This window comes from Molothrus ater, chromosome 5 (genome assembly GCF_012460135.2).
Source record: "Molothrus ater isolate BHLD 08-10-18 breed brown headed cowbird chromosome 5, BPBGC_Mater_1.1, whole genome shotgun sequence".
NCBI lineage: Eukaryota > Metazoa > Chordata > Aves > Passeriformes > Icteridae > Molothrus > Molothrus ater.
In genome coordinates this window covers 53498430-53520914 of record NC_050482.2, presented here as the reverse complement: position 1 = coordinate 53520914, position 22485 = coordinate 53498430, and the positions used below count along the sequence as shown (strand labels likewise).

General features: G+C 40.5%; 1 protein-coding gene across 1 annotated transcript in view; it reads right to left on the bottom strand.

Annotated features, from left to right (window-relative positions):
- NUAK1 (NUAK family kinase 1) overlaps positions 1-22485 on the bottom strand; it is a 47035-nt gene that overhangs the window by 4460 nt on the left and 20090 nt on the right. Inside the window, exons 2-6 of the mRNA XM_036400897.2 lie at positions 19251-19371; positions 9008-9159; positions 7628-7693; positions 1139-1258; positions 704-836 (exon numbers count right to left, since the gene is read on the bottom strand). Coding sequence (XP_036256790.1) covers positions 704-836; positions 1139-1258; positions 7628-7693; positions 9008-9159; positions 19251-19371 — 592 coding nt within the window. The remainder of the gene's footprint in view (positions 1-703; positions 837-1138; positions 1259-7627; positions 7694-9007; positions 9160-19250; positions 19372-22485) is intronic.

Genomic DNA, 22485 nt, shown 5'->3' with positions numbered 1-22485 from the left:
CTGTATTTACTTTTTCCATAAACAATGTAGTCTTCTGTGTATTGTAAAGGTTTATTTCCATATAGAGAGCGAGAAGACAGAAAATTGAAAGGAATGGCAAACAACCAAAACAAGATAAATATTAATTTAAATATAATGTTTAGATAGATATTTAAGGCTGGAAGGAGTCATTATAATCCATAAGCCAGACTTAGCTGCTACTCTTCTGTCAGATGACTACTTAATGGGCTATCCTTGAAGCCAATGTGAACACAGAGGCATTAATATAGATTTTGGCCTGCCTTCTTTAATAAGAGACTGTGTTGCTCTGGCCATTCACCTTCTCGCTGCTTGTGGTAGCCCACAGTGTAGTGAGAGGACTGATCTGTTCCAGTATGTTGTACAAGTTTACAGCTTGTCTGAGCAATTCCACTTGCAATAGCTAACAAACCTTCCACTGTCATAGATCTACTTAAAAGAGTCCATTACAGCTCCCCAAGGAAACAAAATCTATCTGCTACAAAACTTAAATTTCAAAAGAGCTTTTGAAAAGTGCTGCACCCAGATGGAATTTATAGCAGATGAACTCAGTAGGAGAATGAGATTTTTTTTGGGGTGTACATCATTCTAAAATGACACTGTAACATGTTGGAAGGGGCCAAACAAAATGCTCCATTCTGAACTGCTGTCAGCTCAGTACGTGGCTCTCCCTCCTTTTTCATACCTGAGGTCTGTGTTGGCTCACGATATTCTCCACTGCTGATCTGCCTGATGAGATTTTTGTGATCAAAGCCATCAAAGGGCATCGTTCCATAAACCAGAGTGTAAAGCAATACACCAAGGGCCCAGCTGTCAACCTGAAATACAGACACAACAGGTGTGAGGCCCAGGAAAGTTGATCCCTGCCCTTCTCAATGCCATTAGCACCACAAGAGCAGCATCATGTCCAGCTGCACCTACTGCTGGGCAAAATGGTATCTAAATTTCACTAACCACCCACAGGCAATGTAAACAAAAGTGAAGCAGCTTAAGAACTTCAAATACGGGACAGACCCAAGTGAACTCACATGTACAGTAACATTTTCATTAAGACTCCCTCTCAAGAACATTATCATCAAAGACATCCCCATACCACCACAGAAAAACTGACCCTTCTTACCTCTGGGCCTCTGTAAGGCCGTCCATTAACTATTTCAGGGGAAGCATACAGTGGGCTTCCACAAAAGGTCTGCAGAAACTTGTCTTTATGATAAAGGTTGGAGAGTCCAAAATCAGCAATCTGTAAACAGAATTGCATAAGGCATTTGTAATATTAATGATTTCTTAAAGTAACAAAAAATCCTTTATCGGGAAAGACTTAGCTGTATTTGTCTCTGCCATAGGGAAAACTCGATGTGGGTTTTACTTTTCTCTCTAAAGATCCCTCAGAGAAGAAGGGTCCCCAGGTTAAGGCCTCCTGATTAGGAACAAGGATGCTTTGGGTCCATTCACAGAGAGGCCACCAACTGCACAACCATCAGCTGGTAATTTTATCCTGGATGAATTGCGTATGCCTGCAAAGACAATCTCATACTGGGAAGCCTGCTGTCCAATGACTGCTCTTCATCTTGTATAGTCATTAATACAAGAGGAAAGCAAGCAGAAAGTACCACCCTTCTTATCACACACATGCAAGCCAAAAGCCACGACCTTTAAATTCAACAGGAGGAGGGAGGCAGGAGTGTTGCAGGAAGCTAGAGCATTACTGAAGAAAGTGATTTTTTAAATCATCTGGAATGCAGCTATGCCTGAACAAGAGGCAAAGCAAGGCAGTCACTCACTCCTCCAAATTCAGGGACATGGGGCTGAGGAATCTAAGCTGTTAAGCCCACGAGATGTCTATCACGAGATGTCTATCATGAGATAATAAACACAAGTCTGGTTCCTAACTGGAAACAAGAGGCCCAAATCCTGCTTGCCCAACACAAACAAAACTTCCCTCGAGACTGTTTGGAATATTGCCAAATATTCCAGAAATATTCCAGAAAAGTGCAGGATCAGGTCCAAATATTTTATTTACTTCAATTCTCTGTTCTTGTTCTTACAAAACAAAGGCTGAGGACAGCAACACTAAATACTCCCACAACCTCTGCATTTTCTTTGTTTCTCTACACTGTCACTGTCAGATTTTCTGAAAAATCTCTTTGCCCAGGATTTTCTCCTGGGAAGATGAGAAGCCTCAGAGAAAAATGAAAACAATAATTATTTGATTTGCTTCTCCTGTGTTTTGCTGCTTTGGAATGTGTTTGGACATTGTTTACCCACAGGTGGTTGTTTCATTGGTTTCGTGTGATTTGTTTTTACTTAATGACCGATCAGTGCCAAGCTGTGTCAGGACTCTGGAAGGAATCACGAGTTTTCATTAGTATGCTTTTAGCCTTCTGTCTGTATCCTTTCTGTATTCTTTAGTATAGTTTAGTATAGTTTAGAGTTTAGTATTCTTTAATATAATATAGATCATAAAATAATAAATTAGCCTTCTAAGAACATGGAGTCAGATTTATCATTCCTTCCCTCGTTGGGGATCCCTGAAAATACAACATAGCACAAGGCAACACATCTCATTTTCATCTTGTTTAAAACCCAAAATGTTTCTGCTTCCCAGAGATACTTGTATTACTGCCCACAATCAACATAATGCCTACATAAAAGCCATAAAGCACAGGCATAAAAAAAGTATTGTAGATATAAAAGATGGGAGTTTTCTCTGGGTTTTCTTCACCTTATTAATGTCTTTTCTACCAGACAGAAATTAAATCCCAGGAATTTTCACCAGAGAAAATTCATGAAAACACAAAGTGAGTGGGAAAGAAAAGGACTCGCCAGCACCATCATTCACTCTTGGTTTTCTAAAACGTGTATCATCTATGCCTCTAATACCTGTTGAATTACATTGTTCAGTGAACTCTTGGAAAAGGTTAAGTGTTTGTCTCTACTACCTCAACTAGTACAGTTACACTGTAACTGTGTCAGAAGTTACAGAAGACACAGTTGAGATGAAAACAGGAACACATATATGCTTTACGAACAGGCAGAAATAGATATATAGTTGTTAGATACTTTCATGTTAGAAATACAAACTTTTTATATATCCTTTTTACACAATTTTTAAAGTCACAAGTCAGATACGAGATTTCGTGCTTCACTCTTCCCTATTTTGTTGTTCTGCTTGTGCAGGTGTTTCACTGACAATCTATATTCATCCTGATCAAAGAGCAGCTGATTTCTGTTCATTAATTTTAATTCATCTCAACATGTTCATTCATAGATTGAATCCACTCAGTCCCTCAGACAGCGTATTATCAACCAACAGCAGAAAATTCAACCCTTAAATACATGCTGTTTGTAAAATCTTCATTGTATGGTTGGAATGTCATTGAAAACAGCTGGTGTAGAATTGCAGTCTGCAAACATATTCTCATGGCTCAGATTGCACTTAATTGCCTTAAATTCCACTTTCTTATCAAGTCACTCTGCCTGGCTAGCAGGAAGTTAGTTTTAAGCCTTATGAAGTCTGCCCTGTCAATCAGGGGAAGAATGGGATCATTTCAGTGTTAAAAATTCGTGCTGGTCATTGATTTTTTAGTTCAGGATGCAGCTAAGCCAAGGACAAACACTGCACAGTGTGATTCCTTATGAAAATACATTTCCTTAACACCATGGAATGTATAAAATGCATACGGATGTGCATGAATATATATATATATATATATATATATATATATAAAATATATTTATATATAATATATTTATATATATATATATACACACACACACACATATAGGGATACATGCCATTGTTCACTCTAAGAAACTCTCAGACTTGGGCATTCGTGCTTTCATTTTGACCATTCAGGAAAAGAGTATTTATGTTACAATCCACTCCCATGCTCACAGACTGATGTTTATCAGCTTTTCCCATTAAAATTGTCATGCCCCCCAAAACAAGATTAATAGAAGCCAACATTACTTCATGTTCTTGGCACTTAAATGGAACTAAGTCAAAAAAGTCAAAAAAACTTCCTAAACTGGGAGGAGCAGAAAAGTGGACTTCCATTCCTCTTGCTTCAGGAGTATATGTTTCATATTTATTGATAGCTATGTTAAATCAGATGTAAGTTATTGTTGAAGTGTGGAATGTAAATTCCACGAAGTTTACACTCATGGAAATTGTCAGCTTTATGACACTTAAGAATCTGTCTCTCTGTAGTGCAGATAGAGAAATAATTACGTCTCTTAAAGCAAATGAAATATATGGGCAGTTGGTGAGACTTCCAGCAAAGTAAATCCCAATTCCATACATTTAGTCTGTATATACAAAACCCTTGGGGGTTTTTAGTGGTTAGTCTGACTGGTGTCCCCTTACCAGCCCAAGAGAATGAGCAGTTAGCAGGATTATGTTACTGTTATACTTGCATTGTTCTACTCTTCTGTCACTTTGGGGTTGATCATACAGTTATGTCAACCTCTGCTAGATAACTCTTTTAGCTGCAATTCCCAGCCTAGGAACCGTTCTCATCCCTACTGTGAACAAGGATGTTCAGTCTCACAAGCGTTTAAAGCTCATTTGATTCATTTATGTCTGCTGCATTTAGTTGTTTTCAGTAAAAGTCTGCAGGAAATAGTACTGCATACAAGTCCATAAAAAACTCAGTAATACACCACAGATTGGATCACTTTTTCCTCTCATTGCACTCCATCACTGGCCTGTGGATATGCAGAACTCTTCAAAATATGTACTTTTTGTGCTTCCAGACACTGGTGTTTCCTTGTTGCTGTATTCTAACATGACTCTGCTTCCAGAGATTTTTACTCACCATCACAGCTCTTAAAAACAAAACAAACTCCTTCTTATGTCTCCACACTCCTTTATGACCTTCATTTAATTATCTAAAGCTTAAGAATGGTTTCCAAGCTAGTGTAGTAACAAGTAAGATGGCTTGGGACCCTTTTAGGTTGGATAATAATTTCTAATGGATTATTTGTCCTCTTTATTCCCTGTTTTAAAAGTATTATTTAGCTGCTATACAGGGATCCATTTTTACAACATTATATTTTTTCTTCACATTATTATGACATGTTTTTTAAATCATAATGCATAGATCACTGGCTTCATCAGAAACATGTATTTAATTGCACATTGCACCCAAGAACAAAGAGATTCCTTTAATTTTCTCATTCTTAAAATCAAACTGCCAATTTTGTGTTTGTAATCCACTGAATGAAATATAAATACTAGGAAAGTACAGATAAGACTATCAATCCATTTCTAGAAAATGCCTTCCCCTGAGTATTTGAAGCCTTCAGTCAATACCAAACTCCTGCATTTTTTTTCTGCCTGAACAAACCACGTGTAAGTACTTTCAGAATGCGGACCTGATAAATTTACTCCTAATAAATAATTTATGGTTCCATATGTGTTTCCTTGCCAACAGTTACTGTTTAGTGAAACAAAGAAAAAGTGGGAAGTAAAATTCTGTGCAAGTAACACAGAAACCACAGCAACATATTGAAAACCTCAGCATCAGGGAAATAGTGGCTGTATGTTTACCATCAAGTATTCAAAGCTGACCTTAGTCACAAGGTTCAGAAAAAGAGAGCAGAGAGAAAAAGAAAAACCATACCATTATGCATCTCTTGAAGCAATCCAAATTCAAACATATTGACTGTAAGATGTATGAAATACCAATACCTTCCTGAGTTCAGTCTGTTTTTCAGTTTCATGAGACCCTTTGCACAAGTAGTGACTAGGGGACAGCCAAGAAGCCACCTCCCCATGCCAAGGCAGCCTTGCCTGCTCAGAAGCCTTAACAGTGAAGAGATGTAGCTGAGGAAAGGCTGGAAATATGAAAAACACCTACAGCAGTTTAAACACAATACAAGTCAGGAAAGGGAAACCCTCAAGAAAAGCATGTCCAAATGACTGGAAGGTATGTGAGGAGGCAGAGCCACCTGAATTTCTTCCACAGCAGTGCCACTCGCTATGGCAGCTGAAATGCATCTGTGGTTCTGAAGCCCTTGGGTCAGCTCCAAGTGCAGACCATACAAAGCCACCTGTCCTTGCCCCATCCTTCTGCTCTACCCACAGGAGAACAACTCCCACAAAGGACAGAGGGGCAGGAGCAGAGCTGTCTGACAAAGCTCAGCTCCCCAGAGGCTTGAGGAAATGATTGGTTTTGCATATGAGGACCACAGTGCAGAGATCCAGCCCTCCACAGTTAGCAAATTCCACAAATTCCTCATTTCTCTCAAGAATTCTCTGATTAGCTGGGAAGATAGTTTGGCATGTAATGTGAAAAGAAAGCTCATCCTGCCTGCGGAAGCCTGATTTGTATACAATGTCCTCGAAAGGCTACTTTTTGTTTTCAGCACTGCTGAGAACGGCTCTGGCTGCTGCAGACAGTGTCCCTGTTGGAACAGGAGAGGGGAGGTCTGCTCCAACACTGGATGCTAACAGCAAAACACCCAAATATTGCCTTGGATGGGCCTTCTGTAAAAGACTATTTTTGGAAACCACGTATTTATGTGCCTTTAATCCACTAGCTGATCCAAGTTAGCTTCTGTCATCAGCATTACACAGATGGCAACTACCACATGTTACTTTCCACTTCCATTGCACATCAGCTCAAAATGAAGGCAATCTCTCCACTGTGAAGCACAGAAGGCAGTGCCTACAGTCCCAGGGCTTTCAGGAGAGACAAAAGGAAGACCCAGGCTATTTAGGTACTGGGCTACACAAGTAGCTCCTTGATTACTTGTTTAATTAAATAAGGATGCTCAAGCATCAGCAGAAACTCTTTGGTGTTCCTCCCTCTGCTTGTTTGTCCATGGATGAGCACATCCAGCCACTCTCACATCCAGCTACCCAAGAAGGAAAAAAGTTGAAAGTGAAACAGGTTCAGCCACCTGGAAATTACACTTATTTTATAGAGGAATACAGATAGGATATATATATATAGGAAATTACTCTGGAAATTAAATCTCTGCATTATTTAGCTTTGTGCTACAGCTATAAACAATAGAAGAAAAAGACAGGAAAAAAAGTCACTCTCATGCTTTCACTGGGGAGAAATGGCATGGAAATGACATCACTGACATCACTACCCAAAGTATACGTTTGTGTCTGAAGTTCCAAGGCCATTTCCTAATGAACCACATGCGCTTTACTAGGTTTATTTTGAAACTCTATTTGCTTATTTTCCAGCCATGATCAAAAGAACATTCAGACTGTTCTGTAGGAGGCACTTGAACCCTGTAGACCAGAACAGTTTTTTCCTAGCCCCAGAAGCAGCCAGTAATAATATCATTTGTACAATAAGCCCGACTGCACGAAATGCTCTGCTGTTTTCTACCAGTGGGTAGATACTGCATTTAGAATCGTGGCCTTTGTGTGGCAGGACAGGGCTTTCACCTCCAAAGTATGCAAAACTTCATCTAGTGTGTATTACTGGCAATCAGTGGTGTCTTCCCCCAACCTCCAGCCTCCAGCCTCTTGCTAGATGCTGTTGCTTAGTAGCTGTTACCATAACAATGGCTCTTCTAATGCCTTGGGTAAAAATGTTATAAAACATGCAAATCCATTCTGAGAAATCGAGAAAAAGAATCTTACCTTAATATTAAAATTGTCATCAAGAAGAATGTTTTCCAATTTTAGGTCCCTGTGGACAACACCATTCTGAAACAAGGAAGAAAAAAATGGGGAAGAGCGTGAGAAAATATTAGAAAAATTAAAGGTGAGCTGGCAGGGTGGTCTTTACATCTACATTTCAGGGCTGATTTCACTGTCATAACACTCATGGCCCAGTGACTAGTGGCAGGCGCTGTATTAGTCACTTGGTGTGTGGTTAAGGGAAGAATGACTGGAATCTGTCCTCCCACAGACACTCTGAAACATCAGGGGGTGGGGGCGGGGGAGGGGGCAGAGGGCTGGGGGATGTATCCTCAGAACTTAATTTCATCCTGGATCCTGCCCCCACTGTGTGAAAGCAGGATATTCTTCCCAGGCACGAGAAACCAATATCTGTCAATGACGTTAGCCCCTATAAAAGCCCCATTCCTCCAATGAGTAGCCATGTGGATCATGGATCAGGGGAGTTATAATCCCAAAGGACTGTAAATGTTAGATATGGAAGCAAACAGACTGGGTCTAGGTCAGAGCCTTCTTTACAGAAACTTGAGAAAATTAAATGCATCAGGAATGGCACTGCAGCTTTTCAGCACTATACAGTGAGGACTTCGACAAATCCCATTTTTTATCAGAATTCAAGTAGAGACTTAAGTGTTTTAAGAATTCAAATTAAAATTGTGTTAGCTGCTCATTGCCTTTAGCCTCATACAAGTTTTGGCTCTATGCAGTTGTTTCATAAACAGGAATAAAAGGTCCATGATGACAGCCAGTCAGCTACCTTGGGTTTAATTGCTTGATTTGTTATTCCAAGTGGATACCATGATGGGTAAGGTCATTAGCAAATGGTATCTTTCCTGCTATATCTGGTAAAGTTACTTTTACTTATCCAGAATGAGTATGTACTAAAGCTCATGCATGAACCTCATAGCTTTCTCTTAGCTTTTTCTTTCATATATTATATCTCCTATTCTAAAGTTGTTTACTAGTGTATTCAAATTGCAAACTAACACTTGTTTGAATGCATTAATATTAATGCTGTAGAGGTTATATGGGATGCCTTCTTTAGTTGATGTTGTAATTTTTGAGTTTTTAAATGTCAGGAGAAATATTTTAAAGGCAAAAATGCAAGGTTTGCCTAAACTAAGGGTGTGTCTGGTATCTGTCATAGCACAGGAAAACATCATTAGTCTTTAAAAAGGCACTAGTTCAGTGTAGTGCTTTTAATGAGGATCTTCTGTTGTACTGATAAAATCATGTATTCTGATACTTAATAATGAATGCTGTTGCCTCAGACATGCTTTGAAATATATGCCAGTAATCAGCCTTGAAACAGCATTTTTTACCATTAAATCCTTTGCTCACCTTGTGGCAGTAATGCACAGCAGAGACTATTTGTCGGAAGAAGTGTCTTGTCTCTCTTTCGCTTAATCGCCGCCTCTCACTGATGTAATCGTACAACTCTCCTTTACTTGCATACTCCATGATGATCACAATCTTATCTTTATTTTCAAACACTGCACAGAAGAAAAGAAAAAAACACCACAGTTGATTTAATACATTTTAAAATTGACACTTGAAAGAGTGAAGAAGACTTGGGATGTCTGATCACATCCTAGACCACCACTGAGGCCTGGAAAGACGTACTAACAAATCCCACTGCAAAAAGCAAGTTCCAAAGCTACTTTTTACCAGAGGAAGATTACAACACCTCAGACCAAGAGAAGGAAATTGAGTTTATCCTTTCTTTCATATGGCTACATGAACCTCTCTGTCTCAAATAATATGGGGTCACAAGGTGGCAAAGAGTGAGGTGAGGTGGACACTTGTGCCAGTAATATATGAATACCAGCTCCTGCTCCAGCACAGAATTCCTTGTACAAGTAGCCCACTTGAGGCGAGAGGACAAGCAGACAGGAAAGGGTTTGGAAAGGGCTCATAGAAGGCATAATACATTCTTGTCTTCAGTAACTGAAACAGGATTGCCATTTGGCTTACAATGACTGTTGGTTGTCTTTCACCTACCACCCAAATCCAAGAAGTATCCAACTGATGGATGTGCCCTCCTCCATCCCAACTCTCTGTGACAGCATAGCGGGCATAGACACCTGAGCTTGCTATGGCTGCAGCACCTCCAGAACAGTACAGCTCTTGTCAGTGTGGCTCTGTACCTCGTCTCATGCAAACAGTTCTTCCTCAAGCGTCCTTATTTCCTGCCACTACCATACGTCCCACTGCATGTCACAGACTGAATGCTGTAATCCTCTGTCACTTGTGCAGAGCCGGCAGCAATGCACAACGCCAGCGTAAGCAGAGCAAGGAAAATCATCTCATCCACGTCACAGCCTGACTGTTCTTCGGGGCTGAGAGTATGCTGTGTCACATGCTGTCAAGGACTTCGCTGTGAGTGGCAGATAACTAATATTTAATCTAGTAAAGCAGGCTGTTAATAGTCTGGAATTGCTGTAATTTCCTGGCTGCTAAATAGCTCTTCTCTTTTTCACTGAAAATCCATTGCAACCCACAGGAAACTTCCTGCACCTGCCATAAGTAACCACTGCTATATGAAAACATGGTGATTTTTCCTTTCTTTTTATCTGTGGCAGCCCTGGTCACACTGGCAGCAAGGCAAATACAAATTAATCAGGTTAAAGGATCTATTACAGATAGATGCTAGTTTTGACAAGCTCAACTGTAATGATGCCTTCCTGTATCTCTTTATCAAAGCTCAGCCAGTCGTCTTTGGTGATTAAAAAAAAACAGAATTAAGCTTCAGCTTTTGCAGTGAAATGTGAAGCTGCCTCTCTTAACACACAGATATTTACTTCTCTTAGGCCTTGTCTCATGTCCTCTCACACTCTGTCACTCAAATCTACAAGCCAAAGCCTCTGCAGTTCACTCTAACACCCCTGAATCCCAGCCAAACAGCTCTGATAAAAGAGAGAGCAAACAGCCAGATAAAATTGGCTGCTTACTTGTCTGCTGGCCTCACTGTACCCCGAAGCAGAGGCCTCTGCCAGTGATTACATCCTATGTGCATCCTCATTAGCAATAAACTTCGGAAACTGGGAAAGCCGTCTCTGGATGGATTATACATACAGAATCCTCTCCAAGAAAGACAGACTGATACTGTCTGGGAAAAACTGAACATGCCCCATGTCATACAGGGAAGTGCTGTGATGTGCTACCAATAAAACAGTAATGCGCACATTCGCTTCTCTAAGCTTGGAAAGGCTTGTTAGGTACAGGCTTTTTTAAGAAGGCAAAAAGAAATAGCAAGCTGAGACAAATCACTGAAAATGCCCTCATATAAGAGATATGATTTAAAACAAACACATAAACCACACAACAACAACAACAAAATTACCCGAAACCCCAGCTGATTCCATGATTTAAGGGTTATTGTATCATGCACACACATGTATCACGCACATGTAGGTGAAGGTGACACATGGCAGAGATGATCTCAGTGTACTTTCATGGAAATACATATCCAGGCAGTTCCAACTGAGGACCACCCTCAGCTCAGAGGCATATTTGCCCTTGGCTCTTCTTGCCCCACTCCCCCAAAAGCTGATGCCCCACCAGGTGTTCAGTGCTCCTGGTGACAGTAACAGCAACAACAGTCCTGCCACGATAGAGCATTCTTCCAGGCAGTGTTTTTATGAAAGTTTTGCCTTGATTACTCAGTTCTAAGAGTCTTCTCAAATCGTCCTTGATGTTCTGAAGTTTTAAATCCTAAAATGTAATTCTTTTGGACTCAAATTTGCCATATTAATACAAGGCCTGATCCAGATGTATTTTCCAACACTTCTACAGAAATGAGGAGGAAAGCATTTGGTTTGGAGGAATGTGCATTCAAAGGCACTTTCCATTTCAAATGTTCTCTTACACCCTCTAGGAAACTGAGATAATACCATCAAGCTGAATTTAGGAAAGCATAAATCCCTGTTCCAAATTTCAAATTTTCGTCACAAAGCCATACTAGAATGGAAACAGAATTGTTCCAGAAACTCATATTTGGTTTTCAGTTTACCAGCACACTTTTTTTCACGAGGGAAAATTTTAAGAGGGAAACTATCCTCGAACTTAGGTGACATTACAGAGGCCTCCTCACCATCATCATAGCTGGACAATTACAGAATTAAACAGCAAATTGTTTCTCCACCCAGGAGCAGAGGTGAATAGGGAGGTATTTTTTTACAACTGTGTCATTTCACATCAGAGCACCTCCACAGTATCAGCTGAACCTCAGGAGTGGGCACGGAGCTATCTTCTGCAGAGAGGGAACTGAACAGCAGACAGAAGAATCTAAAATGAGAGCTGCAGCTGAAGGAAGAGGAGGTTGAAAGGCAGTGGGATTTATGTCTATACACACACACATAGCCTTAAAGAGGAATTTAGTGGTCAAGACTATCAGGCAGATGAAAAGGTGGTATTCTGGCAAGTCTCACACCATCAGCCAAGTACACCATGAATTTTCCCAGTAGTATTTAGGATGTCAGGCAGGTTTCACACAGGCACTTCTGAATTTCCCTTCTGAGCACAGCATGTAGTTTTATAAACAAATGCTCAAGAAAGCCTCGTGGCCAATGGCTGGAGGAAGAGAAGAGGGCATTAATTAAAGCTGGATTGACTTACTGCAAAGAATAATGAGGTAATAAATATAATGCCCTGTTAGCACCTGGACTGTAACTTGTGGGCTGATGATGGACGGGTTGTCTCCATATAGCTTTGGGGACTGCTCGGTTCACTCTTTGTTTTTGCTACAAATGATTTATTACCTGCCATCCTACTGCATATTCATTCTGAAACTCATCCTCACCTAGAAGTGTGCCTGAACCCTGGCTGCACCTACTGCCAGCAGAGAAGCATGGCTTTGGCAGGGTGCTGAACCCCAGGAACTTCCCAAATCTTGCTGCTTCTGGAACAGCCATGTCATATAAGCCTGCTCCTCAGCCCTGAGCAAGGTCAAGGGATGGAGACCATGTATGAGTAAGGTGGGGCTGCTTTAGCTTCTTTCAAACCATCAATACTCTGTAAATGGCTAGCCAAATTAGATAAGCAGAGAACTGTCAATACCAACACCCATACATGGATAGCAGGGGAGATGGTCTGTCAATTAAGAATCAAGATAGTGGGGTTGCTTAGATACTAGGCACAAGCTTCATCTATTAGAGGGGACAGCAGCAGGAGAAATGCTTGCTACAGGCTGCGTGTCATCTATTTCTGAGCGTCTGTGTTTATTTGCACCACTCTGAGTTACTCTGAGAGCTGCAACAAGACCTTGATGTGGCGGGAGAGCTGCTGCACTGCCTCAGCCATAGTGGTCAAGTGCTGCTGCAGAGTAGTGCTTGCAAATCACTACTACTCCTTAGCAGACAGAGCCTGCCAGCTGAAGGATTGACTGTGGAGATGACTGCACTTTATGGCCACAGGGGAGAAAGCAGGGACAGCAGAGTGAGAGCACATCAGGAAGCAGGAGCAGGAACAGCATGAACCTCATGGTGTAAGGAAAAATGTGATTGTATCCCCAGGAGAGGAACATTGGCCACAGCAACGCAGAGAAGCAGCATTTTCCAGGGGCTGCAAGTTTGCTTGGGCTTGGTCTGGTAAAAACCACTTGGTTTTGGTTTCCAAAAGCCTTGTGAACCTAAGCAGCAAAGGGTGCTTAACATACAGTGGGTCAAAGATTTCTTACTTAACTCTAACATGTTTGTTTCTTTTTTAAAAGTGACAGAGAAAAAGTCTATACCTCCAGGCTCATAATTGAAACCACATCTGCTGACTTCAAAGTTCCTTGAAGAACATAAATGTGAAATTGGGAAAGAATTTCATTTTTCACTATCAAAGAGATATCTGAGACAAAGTACATTTTGTAACATGAATAATCTGTCCCTCTTTCACAGGCTGTTCTACTACAGTAATAGCTCTTGCATAAAATCTCTCCACTTATTTATAGTTAGAGGCTGTGAAATTATGAACTCAGCTTCTATCTACAGCCTACCATTTTCCAAATAGCACTGGTTGACCTCTTGCTCATCAGCATTCTCCTTTTCAACCCTACTGCCAAATTCGTCCCTCTAGCTACACCAAAGTCACCTCCTCTGAAACTCATGGGACAAGACACCAAATGAACACACTCACTATATTTCTTCTCTGCTAAGATGTGCTTCACCATAAAATTGTTGAAAGCCCAGATGGGCACGGTTTTGCAAACATCAGTCAGAAAGTTTTAATAGTACACTGTATACCTCTCTATTAGGACAGTTCACTTTGGACAGACTTACTACCAAAATAATAAAAAGGCAGGAGGCTTTTGTCCTTCCTCCAAGCTCAAAGAATACTAAAGTCAGAGTGAGTGCTGAGGGTGGAGGATTCTTGGACTATCTCCTTGTGGGCTGATTCCATTTGGTTTACATGTAACCCTGGGGTAAGGATTTTAGTTTGTTAGTTTAAGAGGGGCAGCCAATCTCTTTGCGCTGGAACCATTTGAATTCTCCTCATGCCTTTGCTCTCTATCAGAGCAATCTCCTAAATTAGTTCCAGTATGTTGACATTCCTTCCATCTGGTGTCTTTCCATTCAGTGGTATTTTTATTACTCTCCTAACAGCCGCAGACAGAAGTACCTTTCCACTGCTACAAAATGCTCTTTTATTAAAGGTCAGCCAAATCAAAAGAACAAGTAAGTTTGTTTTTAATTTTGGAGATGCAGACTAGAACAACCTTTTCATTCAGAAAATTCATGTACCTTACCTCACTTGTGTAATAAGCCTTGAATTATTCTTCAAAAAGTTATGCAAGTATTGAAAACTGTCTTTTACCTTGGAAATTCAGCCTGATTCAGCTTTTGTGGTTTTGACTGTTTTACAGCCCCCTGGCATAATGTTAATTTAGCTGGTTTTTAGTAGCAGTATTAGTTTATTACTGTTTTTAACAGAGCATATAGCAGACAAGAAAATATCCCAGATCCAATGAGAAAATCACGTATATGCATACACATAAATTTATGCATATGCTTAACTATAATTGAAGACATCAAGATATAAAGTATGTGTTTTAATGCTAAACTTGTGTTAAATTATTTTTTCTAAATTATGGCCTTATTCAGCCAAATTGAATCTCCTTTTAAATTAAAGGAATGTTGTTAAGATCCTGCAATAATCTTTTTAAATCATACAGCATGCTATAATTTACTCCTCCCCAGTGAGGAGATAAAATCAGAATGGGAACTATTATCCTTGGTGAAGTTGTTTCTCACAGAGCAAGACTGAGGATATGCAGATTATGATGGTTTGCTCTTTAGAAGGAAGGAAAGATGACAGTTACTAATTTGGCCACAATAACACGTTACACTAATTGTCTTTGTTTCGGCAAAGAATACAAGCACTAACTCCCCTTTATTTAAATATTATTTAAACTGTCGAGGAACTTCAGAGAAGCAAATATTTACATTACTATGCTAGGACTGTGTAAATGGGAAGATCAAAATAAATTTCATTGCTGCTGGCAGTTTGACATTTAAACTGGACCTGCCTGTGATCTCACACATTTGAGTTTATATCATGTCCGATGAAGTCTGTTTAAGTGATCACCCTGAATGGCAAGAAATTCATAAGCTGGGGTATGGTAACTAAAGAGTTAAGTTTGTTTATTCTTGTTTCATTAATATCTCCAGACACTTGAAATATTACTTGATGTTCTTGGATATTATCAACTGAAAACAATGATAATAAAGCAGTCAAAACTCAAAAGCCTACATAATTAGAGGAAATCAATTAGAAATGTGGTTAAACAGTATCACTACTGAAGCACTTTCTCTTGGCCAAAAAAAAGAATAATTTCAGCTTTCCAACTTCCAACATTCTTGATTAAAGCCCAATCATCCACATGATGCTCAAAGGGACTTGTGGCTTTTCCAGGTGTTTTGCACACAGAAGGGGTGGGGTCATTAGGCAACAAAGTTTGTTTTGATTATGTCTGAAAACCAGGAGATAGCAAAGGCTTGGACAGGGGCTGGGATTGCTCTCAACTGTCACAGCCGGAGATAGGTGACTGTTTTGCCACCCTGGCCCCTGGCTGCAGTCCCACCCTGAGGTCCACATACAGCTGATGGCAGGAGACACTTGTCTGAGCCAGCACTGCTGCAGGGATGCAGTTCCTCAGCAATGGCTTGTGTCCACACACCTTTAACAGCTGCCACATAGGCAGATTTCTGACAATGCAGCTGGTTTTGCTGATGATATGATGACTTGACTGACACAGCTTCCCACACTGGAGACAGGCCTATGTGTCTGTGAAACACCAAGTGTGTTTATGCTTTGCTGCATGAAGTCTGGCACAAAACGTGAGATTGAACATGTATTTGGCAAGTGCAGTGAGTATCCTGGAATACTATGCCACTGCTGTTACACACTGTCAGATTATCTCCTGTGGCCTTTGAGGTTTGAAAGTAGAGCTGAACCAGTCTCCTGATTAAGCATGCAACCTACCTCAAGCACTTGGGAGATCCGTATTTTGTGCCTTGTTAATGCAAAGTGTGCAGCACTCTTATAAGCATCCTGGCCCCAATTCAGCAGAGCACTTCAGCACACACTTTCCTTCAGTTACTCATTTACATTAATGTGATCATGTTCCACAAGCACCAAATTTTGATCCTAATGTTTATTCATTCTCCAGGGAAGATCTTCAGTAAACCATTTCTATGGACATGTTAGCTAATAGTCTGTTAACCTTTAAGTACATTTTGCAAAAGGGCAGACTTTTCTGTATGGTTATGCTGACCAAGGACAACTCTTTCAGCACAGAAACAGTCATGCAGACAACTGTACTTCACACTACAAAGACTCAAGAGCTCACTCCTAAATGTATCAAGTGTAACTTCACCCTCATGATTGGCCCAACATGTGTTTAAATGTTCGCAGAATGTTCCTTCCCTGGTTTAACTCTTATAAAGTATTGCCAGATGAGGCAGATTTTGCACTCAAGCTACCCCTGGAAAAATATGTTCGCTCTCAAAGGCTTTATTACAAAATCCTGGAGTTTTCCAGGCAAAAAAAAAGGAATAGGGCAAAGGAAGGGTGAGTGGCAGGGGAGAGACAGACAGATGAATGGACAGAGGCATTATTCTATAAACTAAAATTTATGTGCTGAAATCAGAACACTGCCAGCAAAGCCGACTTCGTTTATCCAGTCCCTTTCAAGGAGTTTAAAGTCACTTAAAGGAGCACTTCCCTCATAACCACACTCAACAGATCGCGAATTACAGCCCTGCTGAGAGGATGTAATTTCTTTAGTCACAACTAAGCATCTGCCCTGGCAGTAATGGGCAAAGTACATGCCTTATGATTAGGTTACAAAGAAGTACCTCTAAACTGGAAAGCTTAGTTTGCACACATCTTAATTTGCTTGGTATCAATTAAAAAAGATAAGGTTGTGTTTACATCAAGTAGACAAATTCAGAGGTTAATTGCTATTAACAGGAAGGTCAAAAGGACACCTAAACAAGATCCTACTTAAGGAAAACACGTTTGCAAATGCAGTACAAAGAGCTTTCAAAGGTTATTACAGGGATATCCAGCATTGTCCATGGTACATCTGTGCAACCTGGCACCTACAGAGAGTGCAGTGCCAGTCTGGAAACCTGCAGTAAAAATTTGTGAGATAGGAGTAAAATATCTCTAGGGTGGCTTCAGTCTTAAAGTCAATCTGATCCAAGTTAGTCAACTAGACTCCAACAGGAGCCTCCAATATGTCATTTATCCCACTTATCTGAAAAAAGGTCTCCCAGGAGAGAGCCAACCACCCCAGGAAGATGCTGAATTCTCTTGACTAGAGAGGGACACTAGACTTGTAGCACACACCAACTGCAGAATTGTTGGATTGCTTAATTTTAGTGAGATTAAGCCCACCTCTTAGGATTTACTGACTTCAACATTTTGTGTCAGGGGATAGCAATATTATCATTCTTTATGCATCACTCAAGAGGAAAACCTGTGTTTGAAGTCCAACTTTGAGAGGATACAAATACTTCAGCCCTTGATGTAGTAGTCCCTTAACTTCACAACAAGTACTCTTCAGCTTCAAGAGAAGCACACACTCAAGGGCTCCTGAGGTCACACCCCTCTGGGCAGCTCCTGTGGGTTCAGCTGCATAACCACACATCTTCCCAGTGCTACCATATCTTAAGTTACAGCATTGGCTGCTACAGGCCAAATACTGACTCTGACTGCTTGGAAAACACACCAGAACCTGATACGGGTGCTCATCCTCCTCAGACAAGATGAATTCTCCATCATGGAGCTCAACTGGCTTTGCTGCAGAAGCATTGCTCCTGTCTCCGCAGGGCCAGAGAGGGAAGTTTTACTCCCCCAGGACTTAGTGTCTGCTTCCTAAAAATGCTGTAATCTTTTTCACTTTTACAAATATTTTAACTCAGTAAAAACTATTTTAAGTAAGTATGAGAAGGGCAACTGGTCAAAGAACCACAGCATGCTCAATATTTTTTCTTCCTGAGTTCATCCATATTTGAAGTAACTTTTGTTCCATTTGCAACCCACATGCTGACACAGCATCCCTCCCCTTTTCTGTTCCCAGATCTTTTATTAGTTTATTCAATAAAATGACAGATACTCATCTCTTTTCAAGTACAAAAACATGCTTTTGAATAACTCAATATGAGATAGTGTAACAGTACGCCAAGACAGCCCTTGTTTTAATCAGTCGTATCAACTCTCAGAGCAGAGCTGCCATACACATCTCATCACCTTCTTCATTTACCTCACGGCTCTGGAAATGTGTAGGACTACATTCAAGCTTCCTGTTCTTCACAGAGGAAAAAGGGTGATCCCCAGGGATAAGACTGCCTGACTCAGGTCCCTCTGAACCTCTGGAGTCTACATCCCACGTCCAACATCAGCCTCCCTCCCTGCAGCAACAGGCCTTTTGACTGGCATCTTTTAGCATGCACATAACATGACCTGCCAAGCTAGTGCTGGGACATAAACAAACTGGCAAATCTTCCTAGCTGTGTCCCAGGAAGAAAGGAGGTAGAGGAGGAAGACAGGATAAGGAAAAAGGAATGATAAGCCAGCCACCAGACTGACAGGAAAGTGTGCAGCGGTGGACAGGAAGTGGATGCTGGGATTCAGGGGGAAAAGCTGCAATGACAGAATTAGCAACTTGAACTGACTGGTAAGGGAGGGCCAAAGTCCTAGAGCAGATAAGAGCAGTCCTGTGTAGTCCAGGGAAAATAAAGCAAACAAGGACTGGTCTAGGGGCTGGGAACAGAAACAGGTATCAGGCTGGTTCATGAGTGAGGGTGAAATGAAACTGAACTGTACAGTGGGAGCAAGGACATGAGGTGATACATGCAACCATCTCCCACCTGCGACTGACACAATGAACTCACACAAGAAGAAGCTCTTCCTTTAGCTTTATGCATCTGTGAAACACTGATAGCTCAGAGGGAAGGCAGTGCACAAGGCAGTCTCATTGGTAAGGGATGGGCTACACAAGGAGTAAGGGTTGCACGATCTCAAGAAACATGAACATCAGGTCTGCAAGAACGTAACAGAGCAGTCAGGGAGGAAAATCACATTCACTAACCTTCATATATGGTGATGATATGAGGGTGGCTGAGGGATGACATGATCTCAATCTCCCGTCTGATGTGAACCATATCTTGTTCATCCTTAATTTTGTCCTTACGAATGGATTTTATTGCAACCTATAAATGCAGGAAATCAAGCGTTATTCTTGGAATTGAACAGATGCATCTAATCCACTAAGAAGAGTTAAAAAATAAATACAGATGTTAGATGTTGGCAGAACATGGAATGACCAAAACAAACCTTTAAAATACAAACCTCCATGCTCCAGCTCCCTCACTATATAACAATAAATACACTCTCATGACAATGTAATGGGTGACATGAAGTTTTGGGCTCTTCAGGTCTTAGGACTTTACTGAGGGGGAACACAGCATCCTTCAGAAAGATTTCTGTGCTAGCCTAAGCACTCTCCTTATGTAAATGGCAAAACTCCTCAAGAGATTTTGATGGGAAGCACACTTGCTAAGACATGATTGCATCTGACAATTTCAAAAAGAAACTTTTGAGACAATTTATTTGAAAAAACTTTGATATCTCTGATAGAACAGTGGCAGGGAATTCAGGGTGCCAATTATGTATTGATATCCATGTTAATACATAAACAATCCCATTAATAAAGATTAGTCCATGGTTCTCTAAAGCAGGCAAACTGTTCAGGAGTTGTGACTTATTCAAAAATCAGAATAAATAAATCTTTAAAATTCACATCTAAACTTGTCCTTATATAAACCCAAGCCTTCAGGTCCTACACAACACTTATGCAGTCACTGCAAAACCATATCCTTCCTGCATCCTTCCTCAATCAGCAAGCTTTTTTACAAGCGTATCATGTGACTGGATGTCTTTCCAAAGGCAGGGTGGGAACAGAGGAAGTGATAGCTGAACTTGCAATATAAATTCAAATTATAATAGTCCTTGTGAGTATGTGTATGTGTGTTGCCTGTGTGTTATCTGAACACCCCCATAAATAATTGTGGAGGTAATCTCATGAGAAATGAAGAAAGCAACAATGCAGAGAAGCTGGTGGGAGAGGGAAGGTGAGGGCATTGTGCACACTGAATGGCATCACGGTCTTTATTATACTCAATATTTACCCTGCATTGTTTTTTTAAGCTAGAGTTCAGGGAATAAATTATCAGCTAGCTTAAAATCAACAATAAGTCTTTGAAAAACATCACTGACCTGCTGAGATGACTACCCTTTTATGGGTAAACCAAACTTGTGTCATTCTTTGCAGCCAACTACTGAGGACTTCTTCTGGAAATACATTTGTAAATCTATGATTTATGTTATTTCCTCAGTTACTCTAGGAAAAAAAAATCACTGCCTACTTCAGTAATTGCAAGTGGCATGACCAGTATTGTTTTCATTATATGATGTAGCATTGAGGATATTGAAGAAAGAAGAGAAAAACTTACAATATTATAAAATTGAAATGTACATAAACAGGAGCCACTCTAAAGGATCAGGTTTCCTACAAAGCCTTCAACTCTGAAAAGCAACATTGTTCAAAAAAGCATTAAGCACATGCCTCATCCCCTTGAATTCCCAAAGACTGCTGCACGTGCTTAAAATTAAGCTCTTGCTCATGGGCTCCCCTACTTTGGGACAGTAGAACAAAAAGAAATCAAAAACGATTTGCATGTTAAACCCAAAACAATTCTTTTTTTCCTCTTGACCCAAACATTTGGAATAGAGACTTTTAAAGTAACAATATTGCTGTAGTCTTCTTTACATGGCACATATTTCTAGAAAAGGTAATACAACAGATCTTAATTGAATGAGTGACCAAGATAGCCTCCAAGTAATTCTAGAGATGGAAAAGGCAACCAACTCTAAAGATGACAATGGATTTTTCCCCTTCCCACGTTTGCACTGGGACTGATTGCAAATGCAAATACACCCTGTATACAGAAGGATGTGGGTGGCTCTTGGAGCAGTATGTGCATTCCTGCAATAAATACAGACATGGGTAAAAACACATTTTTTATTAAAAAACAGCCTTGTATTTGGCTCTGAGAAGAATTTAAGAAGGGTTTCATTGTCAAATATACAATGGGGAGCAAATTCTTCCCTATTCACGGCTGGTAAAGTAATAACAGCATCCTAGAGGACATGCCAATCTCCTGATAACTTGACTGTGTGCTTCACAGACAGGACTTTTGCACATCTACCCACTAGCCTCTGTAGAATAATTCCATATAAGAAAACATATTTTTAGATACAAAAATGCAAACATGATTGAAAAGTGTTGTAGCACTTTGTAAGTATACATTTGGATCATTATTCTAATGCAAACAGATGTGTTGCCTGGAAACATATTTTTTAACAGGACCAGAGAGTTTACAGTCTCACAAGCCATGCTGAAAATTAAGGCACCTTAATTTATAAAGGCTATTCCTAAAAGTTTACCCAAATTTCAAAGATGGTACTTAAGCTCTCCTGAAAGCATCACTTCCCAGTTGCAGAGGTAGAATTCAACAGCCCAGCTAAAGTACTTGGGATTTTGTCAGTGACATCCAGGCTGCAATGTCTTATCCCAAATATAAGGAAAGAATACATGCTGAACACATCCCTTGGGTTTTAACATTCAAGACTTTCACTTCCCTCACTCGGCACTTGGAAACAAGGAAAGACAATCAGCAGGTGTGAAATATCTTTACTTTAGTGGTGTCAGTGGAGCCAGGGCAGCTCTAAGCATCCACCTGGCCACGGTCAGCCCATCCCCTGCAATCCTGACACACAGCAAGAGCGCTGCGTGGGAGGCAGTGCCCCTTGTACATTACCAGTACAAGCACTCGCACATAAGAGAGGTTTACTCACATGCTCACAAAGTAGTATCACTGTCTGTTTGCACAGCACTTAAGTTGTAGCCATTTATTAGATAAACCTTGATAAGCAAGTGGTGAAACAGCACAATTTATCCACTTTCAGAAGGTGAGGGAATCAAAACAGAAAGGTGACACGACTCCTAAAGGAAACAAGGACGCTAAGGAAACAAGGGCAGTGTCATCTCAGAAATTGCTGCCTGCCTCTTCCTCCAAACTGCACAACACACCACAGAAGTGCCTTATTCAACAAACCATCTTGTTATTAAAGGATGACTTCTGATACCTTTCCCAATGTTCAATTGTTATTTTTCTCCTCAAAAAGGGTGTCAGGAAAGTGAAAGGTTAAAAGGCATCTCAAAAAATACTTTTCACCCCATGCCATCTGCCTGGTGGCCTGCA